The sequence below is a fragment of the Balaenoptera acutorostrata genome, chromosome 2 (assembly GCF_949987535.1).
Source record: "Balaenoptera acutorostrata chromosome 2, mBalAcu1.1, whole genome shotgun sequence".
Classification (NCBI taxonomy): domain Eukaryota; kingdom Metazoa; phylum Chordata; class Mammalia; order Artiodactyla; family Balaenopteridae; genus Balaenoptera; species Balaenoptera acutorostrata.
In genome coordinates, this window is record NC_080065.1 from 121,887,991 (window position 1) to 121,900,015 (window position 12,025).

The 12,025-nt window shown below is 40.0% G+C and overlaps 1 protein-coding gene across 5 annotated transcripts in view; it reads right to left on the bottom strand.

The window, feature by feature from the left end:
- Positions 1 to 12,025, bottom strand: part of TRPC7 (transient receptor potential cation channel subfamily C member 7) — a 126,211-nt gene that overhangs the window by 44,599 nt on the left and 69,587 nt on the right. For all 5 annotated transcript variants that reach the window (XM_007172189.2, XM_057540739.1, XM_057540738.1 and 2 more), the window contains one exon: positions 8,091 to 8,307. In XM_007172189.2, coding sequence (XP_007172251.2) covers positions 8,091 to 8,307 — 217 coding nt within the window. The remainder of the gene's footprint in view (positions 1 to 8,090; positions 8,308 to 12,025) is intronic.

A 12,025-nucleotide genomic window follows, 5' to 3' on the forward strand; every position in this document is an offset into this window, starting at 1 on the left:
TTTTTTAAGGAACTTCTATACTCTTCTCCATAGTGGCTGTATCAATTTACTTTCCCACCAACAGTGCAAGAGGGTTCCCTTTTCTCCACACCCTCTCCAGCATTTATTATTTGTACATTTTTTGATGATGGCCATTCTGACAATGAGGTGATACCTCATTGTAGTTTTGATTTGCATTTCCCTAATGATTAGTGATGTTGAACATCCTTTTATGTGTTTGTTGGCAATCTGTGTATCTTCTTTGGAGAAATGTCTATTTAGGTCTTCTGCCCATTTTTGGATTGGGTTGTTTGTTTTTTTTTGATATTGAGCTGCATGAGCTGCTTGTATAATTTGGAAATTAATCCTTTGTCAGTTGCTTCATTTGCAAATATTTTCTCCCATTCTGAGGGTTGTCTTTTCATCTTGTTTATGGTTTCCTTTGCTGTGCAAAAGCTTTTAAGTTTCATTAGGTCCCATTTGTTTATTTTTGTTTTTATTTCCATTTCTCTAGGAGGTGGGTCAAAAAGGATCTTGCTATGATTTATGTCATAGAGAGTTCTGCCTATGTTTTCCTCTAAGAGTTTTATAGTGTCTGGCCTTACATTTAGGTCTTTAATCCATTTTGAGTTTATTTTTGTGTATGGTGTTAAGGAGTGTTCTAATTTCATTCTTTTACATGTAGCTGTCCAGTTTTCCCAGCACCACTTATTGAAGAGGCTGTCTTTTCTCCATTGTATATTCTTGCCTCCTTTATCAGAAATAAGGTGACCATATGTGCATGGTTTTATTTCTGGGCTTTCTATCCTGTTCCATTGATCTATATTTCTGTTTTTGTGCCAGTACCAGACTGTCTTGATTACTGTGGCTTTGTAGTATAGTCTGAAGTCAGGGAGCCTGATTCCTCCAGCTCCATTTTTCTTTCTCAAGATTGCTTTGGCTATTTGGGGTCTTTCGTGTTTCCATACAAATTGTGAAATTTTTTGTTCTAGTTCTGTGAAAAATGCCATTGGTAGTTTGATAGGGGTTGCATTGAATCTGTAGATTGCTTTGGGTGGTAGAGTCATTTTCACAATGTTGATTCTTCCAATCCAAGAACATGGTATATCTCTCCATCTGTTTGTATCATCTTTAATTTCTTTCATCAGTGTCTTATAGTTTTCTGCATACAGGTCTTTTGTCTCCTTAAGTAGGTTTATTCCTAGGTATTTTATTCTTTTTGTTGCAGTGGTAAATGGGAGTGTTTCCTTAATTTCTCTTTCAGATTTATCGTCATTAGTGTATAGGAATGCAAGAGATTTCTGTGGATTAATTTTGTATCCTGCTACTTTACCAAATTCATTTATTAGCTCCTGTAGTTTTCTGGTAGCATCTTTAGGATTCTCTATGGGTAGTATCATGTCATCTGCAAACAGTGACAGTTTTACTTCTTTTCCGATTTGGATTCCTTTTATTTCTTTTACTTCTGTGATTGCTGTGGCTAAAACTTCCAGAACTATGTTGAATAATAGTGGTGAGAGTGGGCAACCTTGTCTTGTTCCTGATCTTACTGGAAATGGTTTCAGTTTTTCACCATTGAGAACAATGTTGGCTGTGGGTTTGTCATATATGGCCTTTATTATGTTGAGGTAAGTTCCCTCTGTGCCTACTTTCTGAAGGGTTTTTATCATAAATGTGTGTTGAATTTTGTAAAAAGCTTTTTCTGCATCTACTGAGATGATCATATGGTTTTTATCCTTCAATTTGTTAGTATGGTGTGTCACATTGATTGGTTTGCGTATATTGAAGAATCCTTGCATTCCTGGGATAAACCCCACTTGATTGTGGTGTGTGATCCTTTTAATGTGCTGTTGGATTCTGTTTGCTAGTATTTTGTTGAGGATTTTTGCATGTATGTTCATCAGTGATATTGGCCTGTAGTTTTCTTTCTTTGTGACATCTTTGTCTGGTTTTGGTATCAGGGTGATGGTGGCCTTGTAGAATGAGTTTGGGAGTGTTCCTCCCTCTGCTATATTTTGGAAGAGTTTGAGAAGGATAGCTGTTAGCTCATCTCTAAATGTTTGATAGAATTCACCTGTTAAGCCATCTGGTCCTGGACTTTTGTTGGAAGATTTTAAATCACAGTTTCAATTTCAGTGCTTGTGGTTGGTGGAAGGAGACTTTTGAACATAGACCTGAGCAAGTGAGGGAGTGAGCCATGGTGCTGCCCGTGGGAAGAACTCTTAGGCAGAGGGGACAGCCTAAGCTAAGTTTCTGAGGCAGAAACAGTTTGAAGCAAGGAAGCCAGTGGGGCTGAAAGAGAGTGAATGAGATGGGAGGTGATGGGAGATGAGGGCATAGAGGTGGGGTAGAGAGGTGGAGGGCTTTGTTGGCCTTTATAGTGACATTGGCTGTCATGCTGAGGGAGAATGTGATACCACTGAAGAGTTTTGAGGCAAAGAGTGACAAAACCTGATTACATTTTAAATGGATCTCTAGCTCCTATGCTGAGCATCTACTGAGGCACAGGGTGGGAAGGACAGAAGCAAGGACACCTGGTCAAGGCCCTTCATCTCTTAGTGGTCCACCTCTCTCTCCATCACTGGGGGACCAGTTTGAACTTGTTAGAGTCCTAAAGTCCTGTTTAGCTCTAGGGCTGCTCCTGGTGGCAAGGGAGTCATGGTTTGTATAGCCAGTCTGTCTAAAGGACTACATTCATGAGTCACGGGGGAAGAGAACTGTGTGTTGTGTTTCTGGTTGCTCCAAGGCCTTCCCGGCAGTGCTCGGGAGTAGCATATGAGGACTCCTTCAGTAAGGGCCTGATACCATTTCGAGGCTCTCCGTGTCTGAGCAGAGTATATCAGGTTGTGGACCTTAGGGTGTGCCAGTCCAAAGAACACAGTGAACACAGTGCTCAATGTCTTTTTCTTAAAAGTTGTTATTATTATTAGCTGTATTTTATAATTAAAGAGCTCCAGAAAATAGAGACAAGATAATACTAGTCTTATTTTATAGCTGCTTCCCCAGTATCTGGCACAGTGCCTGGTACATAATACAATGCTTAATAACTACAGAATATTTATGGAGAAAAAAATTGAGAAAATAGAAACAACACTATCAGAAAACTTGCACGTTGTACTCGGCACTGCATTTACCAAGCTACCTGCTCTGTGCCCTCAACTCCACCTTCCTCCTGTTAGAGTAGATGAAGTGTCCACACTTCTGCTAAGGGCAAGTCCTCTGCTTGCCTGCTGGATCCCATCCCCTCTTGCTACTCAGGAACTTTGCATCCAAAGTCAGTGGTCAAGTCTCAGGCCGCATGTTACTTGATCTATCAGCAACACTCGACATAAGTGATCTCTGCCTGGGTCTTGACACAGTGACTTTGGTTGGCTTCTGGGACACCACTCTCTTATCTCAGTCTCCTTTGCTGGGTAAGATACTTCTCATTTTCCCATCCTTGAAATATTGCTGTGCCCGAGGGCTTGGTCCTCGGTTCGTATGTCCACATTCACAGTTGAGGTATTGCATATAATTTACTTTAAGTAGACTGACATTTCCAAATTTATGTTTCCAGCCCCAGCCTCTCTGACCTTCAGCATCTGTATCCAGTTGCTACTTGACATTTCCACTTGGAGATCTAATAGATAATCTCAAACTGAACTCTTGATTTCCATATCTACTCTCTCTCCAAACTGCTCCTCCCCTGGTCTTTCCTGCCTTAGAGGAACTCTCTATTATACCATTACTTGAGCTAAAAAACTTGGAATTTTCCTTGACTGCTCTCTTTCTTTCACACCCCACAGGCAATCCAGTAGTAAATATTATTGATTTTACCTCCAAAATATAATAACCGTCTACTACCTCCTCAAAACCAGCTATTTCCTGTCTGAATTACTGCAGTGGCCTCCTAACTGGTCTCCCTGCTTCTGCTCTTGTCCCAGAATCATCTATTCTCTACACAGCAGCCAGTGGTCCATTAGAAAATGAAGTCGTAGGATGTCACTTCTGCACTCAGAACTGTCCAGTTGTTTCCAGTCATACTCAGAGTAAAATCTAAACTCTGTACCATGGCCTCCAATGCCTTGCATGATTGACTCTGCCTATCCTGTGACCTCATCTCTGCCATCTCCCCCTTATTTATTCTGCAGCCACACTAATTTCTTTGCTGTTCCTCAAACTTGTCCAGCTTGCTCCTGAATGCAGGCCTTTAACACATACTGATCTGTCTTTCTGGAATGCTTTTCACCCAGATGTCTGCAAAGCTTCCTTTCTCTTTTCCTTTAGGTCTCTGTTTACATTTCACCTTATCAGAGGAGGGAGGTAAGAGAGCTTGCTCTTACCTGCTCAACTACTCTGATAAGGTAAAATGTGAACAGAGACCTGAAGGAAGAGAGAAAGCAAGGTAGGCAAATATTTATTCAACTTGTCTTCTCAGTCAAAGAAACTTGAATACTGACTGGGTATTTGAAAAGAAATTATTAATTTTTTTTTATGTTTGTAGTTCTGTTTTAGAAAAAGAATCCTGATTTCTATTACCAGTCATGATGGAGCAGTAAACTGGAAAAAAAAAGAAACTATTTTCAGACGTTGGAAATAGCAGAGCACTGTGATCCTTAAGAGAAACAAGCAAGGTAAGCCACATGATAGCCCTGTCTTTTATTTTTTTCTGGAAGCACATTTCAGTCTGCAGGGTATGGAGAGGGATTCCAGAAGCACAGAAGGCAGTCCCAATGAGTTGAATACACAGAGATTAGAGTTCAGGAAGGCTGAAGTGATTAGATGTTATATGGCAGAGTTCCAGAGAGAAAGGTACTATACAGAACCAAAACCCAAAACCAAACACAAACAAAAATTGTCCAGAAATTTACATAGATGTCCTTTTGAATGTTCCCTGAATGCTAAGTCATGAATGCATAGAGTAAAACTCCACAAACAACAGCCAGAGAGCTGCAAGCTGAACAGTTTCTAGAGCTCACCCAGAGTGGAAAGATGTTTGAGCTCTGACCATCCACAGTTGAGAATCCTTGTTGATTACCCTGGGCATTTAGTAGAGACCCAGATGTGTGCCTCTATAGTACAAGGATAATCAATCCTTATGGTAAAGCTTTTCCAGGTCCACTCTAAGAAAGTTTGAAAAGGACCAAACTCATCTGTAAGAATTTAACAGCCTGTCAGAATAAAGCAAAAAAACTCTTTAAAGGAAGACAACAAAATCTAGATGCTCACCAATATAACATGTAATGTGCCCATCATTCAATCAAAAGTTACTAACACACCAAGATGTAGGAGAATATGATCCATGTCAGGAGAAAGTTTAGTCAGTAACCCAGAAATGATAGAGATGATGAAATTAGGAGTTAAGGACTTTATAACAGTTCTTACTATAAATATGTACATTATGTTCAAGGATTTAAAGGAAAATACAAACATCACGAGGAAGGAAATGAAAGATATAAAAGAGAACCAAGTGGAACTTAAAGGGTTGAAAAATATAATATTTGAAATGAAAAATTCAGTGGTTGGGGATTAAAGTCACAGATAATGGAGAAAAAATGTCAGTGAACTTGCAGCACAGAAAGATTAGAAAAAAGTAAAAGGAAAATTATCTTTTAGGATACACACAAAAATGTTTGTAGATGAAATTTTGTGATACCTGGGATTGGATTCAAAATTCTACAGGGTTGAGAGAAGGGAAATAGGATGAAACAAAAATTAGCTTTGATTTGCTAATTGTTGAAGATGAGTGATTGGTACAAAGGGTTCAGTATAATCTTCTCTCGAAATTTGCAGTTCTTAAAATTATTCATGATAAAAGTTTGAAAAATATAATCTAGTAAGAAAAAGTAGTTTGAATCTTTCTTCTGTCTAAAATGTGACAGGAAGTAGGTCAATGAAAAATAAGTCTTCCCCTTTACAATACTTCTTATGTAATGGTCTTGAAAACTCAGCTTTGCTTTGATGGGTAGAAGCTGGGACCAGACTACAAAAGCTGGGACCTCTGTAGCTAGCGATGCTTCCCTCTTGTTGGAATAATGCTCTGACACCCAGGAAGAGAAATATGAGGATGCAGGAAGAAGTCATGGCTCAGTAGGAGTACCATGGTTAACATATAGTAGCACCCACTGAATGGGGAGTATGCTTGGACTCACCTGTCTTCTATTTGCAGCCCAGGTGGGGAAATGGGATGGGTGAGTGATTGGTGCCATAAATACTTTGTTTTATCCATAAATGCAACATGTGAGTTTTTTTTTTTTTAACCGTGTCTTAGTTTAAGTTACTATAACAAAGTCACACAGATTGAGTGGTTTATACACAACAGAAATTTGCTTCTCACAGTTCTGAAGGCTATAAGTCTAAGATCAGGGTGCCAGCATGTTTGGGTTCTGGTGTGAGCCCTCTTTCAGGTTGCAGACTGCTTGTTGTGTCCTCACATGGCACAGAGAGGGTGAGAGAGCTCTCTGGGATATCTTGTAAAGGGCACTAATCCTATTCATGAGGGCTCCACCCTCATGACCTAAGCACCTCCCAGAGGCCCCACTTCTAATACCATGACTTTGGAACTAGGGTCTTAACATATGAATTTTGGGGGATATAAACATTCAGTCCATTGTAAAGTGCCTAGTGTTAAAGTGCTTAATTTAGTTAAATTGGAGGTGGGGCCGGTATACTAGGGAGAATTGGGATAGACTCAACTGTGAAAGTGAAGCCACAGAACTTACTCTGCAGCAGGCTTTAATGTTCCTTTCCAACTTGAGTACCAGTGACTCTACAAAATGAACCTTTGGCTACAGACTTGCTGGTTGATTAAAAGTTCCTGGGAAGCATGGTGTGCTTTCCTGTCTCTGCCCTTTGGGTCAAACCATTCTTCTCCTCATTACCTTCTGCCTATTGAGAGATCCAGCTTAGAGACCATACTCCCAGTTGTTCTCAGTTTGGGGATCTATGGGATATTCTCCAATGGTTCAACTCTTGTGGCTCTCTTAGGCAATATCATTTAATTAGCACAGGGCATGTACTGGGCTGTCTTTTCAGGTATTTGTTCTTTTGTGAATTTGTTGATTGAAAGTACAGACACTTTGACCCTGAATACGTTTTGACTCAATGTTTGTGAACATAAACATAATGAATATTAACGCCAATATTGAATTTTTGTTAAGAAAAGCAATTGGGGGTGAATACCATTAGGACAGTTTAATTAATTGATAAAATCTTGATACTGCATACATTTTTTGCCTTTTTTATTTTCAGTTTTACTCAAAACATTCCCATCAAATTCAAATCTTTTTGATGTAAATCTTATAATTTATTGATCAAGTTTTGGTTATTTACAATATCACTGATTATAGTTTTTGCAGGTTTTCATTGTTTCCTACCAAATCTGATTTTTTACCAATAAATTTTGCAGTTTTCAGTGTTAGAAAAATCTGCAACACAGTTGGCTATGTACTATTTTAGCCATTGCCAGTTTTATCTTATCTTGCTTGTTTCTACTAGTAATAGTTCTTGTGAGTTAGGCAAAAGAGAGATAGCCTTTCTTGACTAGTCAGTGAGGCAATTTGGAAGGATTTCCTTGGCAATTCCAGTGGCAGACCTTGGCAGCACAAAATAGCACCACAAAGAGGAATTCCACAGCTTCATTACGTTCACTAACACAAATAATGAGAACATGTTACTCCCCTAACTTTTTAGATTTATATTATTACTATTCTACTATGTATCAGTATTCAGTGGTAACAAAAAACATCTTTGAAGCTATGCAATCTTATACTTTTTTTCAGAGGCGGAACTTGATTTCCTAAGGCTTCTAGTAGACTGTATTTAAATGAGCAAAACCATATGTCCCCCGCCACACACACACTTTACAGTCACTTTCAATACACACATAAGGAAAGGTACAGAAAGAATCTCCCCCAAACACCTCCTTTCAAAATTGGGATTTATATTACAGGTCTGTGCATCTTTTACACCAGCACATACAGAAGTTGACTTTGGCTTCCTTGCTGGTCATCTCCTCACCATTTTGTCTGCCAAGAATGCATTCAAGAGGAGAGGAAGAGCTTCTGAAGTCAGGGTTTAATAATGTCCTATTATAATTAGGGGAGGAGACATTAAAAGAGTGACATGCTTACCCAAGACCCACTTCATGATGAGCATTTCTGTCCAGGAGAATTGTGTAGTTTTCACTCTGAAGATCTGTTTTGGGTAGTCTGTGAAGGTTTCATTGGGCAGGGTTTTAACACCTTCGAAGCGATCTGATGCGTTCACAACTAACAATCCCAAGAAGATTGTAAAAGAAACTGCATGTGCTACAAATTTCATGAAAGGGCTCCTCAGGGTTCGTCCTAGCTGGAAACAAAATATATACAAGACATGTTAATCTGGCAGCTCCAGGCAAATTCAGGGCTCTCTTTAAAAGGCTTTTGCTGAAAGTTGAACCAGAGAATCCTCAGTTTTGGACAGAAGCTGCTAACTGAACCCAGACATTTTCTCTAGAGCTTTTATGTGAGAGGCTGCTTGACCAAATCCATTTTTCTACTCACTTTAATTTTTTCTGTTTAGAAGACTTAATGGGAGCGGTAAGAGAAAGGAGTAGAACACACTAATATAACATCATTTTACAATCTGACTGCACAGCTACCTCCAACCATGTGGATGTGAATTTTATGCTTTATGAATCTAGGAAAAAAATATGTTTCAGTAGAGTTCAGAATTAAAAAAAAAAAACACTTTGGATATGCTCTGTTGCTCTTTTGTCTATTTTCTTGAGTTTTAGCTTAGATGACTTATTTTCCACATTTCTTATATCTTGGTAAATTTATTTAAAGCTATGCATTTCCCACTAGGTACTGCTTTAGCTATGTTCCTATAAATTTTGACATGTAGCATTTTCCTTGTATTCAGTTATAAATATTTTTATAATTTCCCATTTGATTTCATTTTAAACTCAGAGGTTATTTAGTTTCCAGATATACAGGACTTTTCCCCCTTTGCTTTAAAAAATCCTATTTTTATTGCAGCATGTGTTCAGATCATAGCCTCTGTGATACTACCCTAAAACTATTGAGATTTTCTTAGTGGCCTAGTACACGATTAACTTGTGCAGTTGTTCCATGTGAGCCTGAAGTGATCCAAAAGATGCCTTTTAGGGAGTAGGTATTGGTCATATCTTCTTACCCCTGGCTTGCCATCCAAAGGCCACTTGGATCTTTGAGGACTAAATTGGGGGCTGCACAGTCAGTCTTTGCTGACCACTGTAAATGAATTCACTTGGGTCTCTTCCAGGTCACTGCTGTCACCCTCACCTAAACACCCTCACCTAAACACCTCACCAGGTATACTGATAAGACAAGAGCAAAGAGGGGAGTCTTTTCTGGATCTCAATTCCTTCTCCAGGGCAAATGTTCAGTTATAGCCAGTGACTAGTTAATTGATATTCATGTTCTGCCTCGTTCAGGAGTCGTAGAGTGAAATGTCACCCAGCATGTAGAGTATTGGTTCAGCAAAAGATCAGCTATAGGAGTTTCTCCTGGTAAAATTTCCCTAACTATGACTATGTTCAACATAACATTTATAAATCAGATGGCTTGATAATGTTCTTTCAGTAGGCTTCAGTATGCTAATCATCCACGTTAATGGTGCCAGTAATTATTGTAACGTTCTAATGTCATAGAACCCATCTGTTGAAATGTAAAAAGATAATTGTAATCTTTTTTTAAAAAAGACTGCGTTTCAAGTCTGAACATTGGAAATCCTTATTTGTGCTGGAAAGAACTTGTTCGGATTCACCTGCATTGTCAAATTGTCATATGGCACTAGAATAACTTCAGAAGTGTTGAAAAAGGTGTTTACCTGAAAACTAGGGGGCCCACAAACATCTTACAAATGACATTTCTTAGTAATGTTTAACCTTATTATTTACAAAATAGGGACTGTAGATTATTTTTAGCCATAGGTAGATGTACTAAATTCAGAATGTAGAGATTAAATATAAAGACAAATAAAATACCTTACATAAATTCAGTAAAAAAAAACCAACAGAATCAAACGATGTCTCATATTGACTTATGTGATGTCAAATACATACTTTGAATTTTTCAACATTTTATCTGATTGTGTTGGCATCTTGGAGCCCCAGTTCCCAACCAAGATGCTGGGATACTTTGGTGTATACAGGCGACATCCTTAGATAGTCATTGCATTGTTTCCTGTCACTGTGTCCTAGCTGAGGTAGGAAAGTTGGAGAATGACTGCAGAGCGGGGAGAGGAAAGGTTGAGGAGAGGGCAAGGGATACCAGATCTGTGTGTCCCAGCAGGGTCCCAGAAATGTCAGAAAAAGGTGGAGAACACGGAGGTAGACACAGCTCTTAAGGGATTGATGGCCAAGTTTCCTCAATCCTTTATCAGTGAGCTCTATGTAACATCTTCCAGTGACTACCTGGATGAGGACCTGGGGACACCTCTCCATCTTCTCATCTAGGCAAGGCACCTGATGTCAGGAATCTGCACGCAGGTACACCCATGCTGGCCCTGGGATTCCCCATAAGAGCTGCTTTGAGGAATTTAATGTTCTCTTTGTTCCCTCCTTCCAGTTGTTATCTTCCGGCAGAAGATGCATCTGTAAAAATTATTGTATTTATTGCAGATGATAAGAAAAAACCCTGATAAGGCCCTGCAGTGATGTAGAAGGTTACCCTGGGCTCAGTCCCACTTGATTTAAGCCATAGGGAGGAAAAACGAGGTTAGGAATTGATGCACCTTTCCTATATTTCTTCTGGGCTTGAAAGCATCTTTTTTTAAAAAAATTAATTAATTAATTAATTTATTTTTGGCTGTGTTAGGTCTTTGTTTCTGTGCGAGGGCTTTCTCCAGTTGCGGCGAGCGGGGGCCACTCTTCATCGTGGTGCGCGGGCCTCTCACTATCGCGGCCTCTCTTGTTGCGGAGCACAGGCTCCAGACGCGCAGGCTCAGTAGTTGTGGCTCACGGGCCTAGTTGCTCCGCGGCATGTGGGATCTTCCCAGACCAGGGCTCGAACCCTTGTCCCCTGCATTGGCAGGCAGATTCTCAACCACTGCGCCACCAGGGAAGCCCGAAAGCATCTTTTTAACTGGTAAAACTTTGATAAAGGTCAGATGAGATCAAATCATTTCAGTGATTTCCTTTTTCTTTTTCTTTTTTTTTTGGTGACATTCCATATTTATCTCAATTTTTTGAAGCAAATTATGCTTGGGGTAAACTTCCTCCTTTCACAAGGTCACCAGGTGAACCAAAAGAAAGGAGAAAAGTCAGCCAATATATACCAGCAGCTCTTAGCTGGGGAATCATTAACGCTGAGTCAGGTAACAGCGTTAGGTATAAAAAGAGATGGTAGAGCTTTGGGAGACATAGGCCTTGTTCTCCTCTGCCTGAAGAGCAAAACTGGTGAGTCTGAAACATGGGCTAAAGCAGCTCTGTCATTACTTGGCCCTTAGGAGCTGAGAACATATCGGGAAGTCCAGGCTTGCTGTACTCAGTCTCTGGCTCAAGCCCAGACTTCCTGGGTACTTTTCTTTTACTCTGGAAAATAGGTGAATGTGAGAATAACTGAGTAGTGCTCCTGAATTAGCTGCAAATGAACTGCATTCTCAAGCCCTCAGGGTGGACACCTGCTTTTACTTGTTGACACACCTCTGTGTTCCATGGCACTGGGCTCTTAGCCCACAAGTGTAAGCACCTAACTGGGACCTGGTAGCCACTTGCCCACAGGGTAGGCCATGGCTGCAGTAGAGCACCCAGAGAGTTTCCAGCATCTCTCCCTAGTCTGAACCTCCAGTCTTCCTCATCAAATGCCACCCTCTCTTGCCGCCAGCTGCCAGTGGCCACAAGCAAGGGCTTAGTGTACAAGCTGTTTTTTTGTCTTACTGGACATTCCAGGGACACAAAATGTCAGTCAGACAAGCCTCTGAACAGAGGAGAGGAAGCTGCAGCCATGGGGCCAAACTTTCCTGCAATCATTACTTCTAGAATATTCCAGAAAACACCATAAGTCTGACCCCTACGTTCCATGGTGGCATCAGTCTCTTGAAT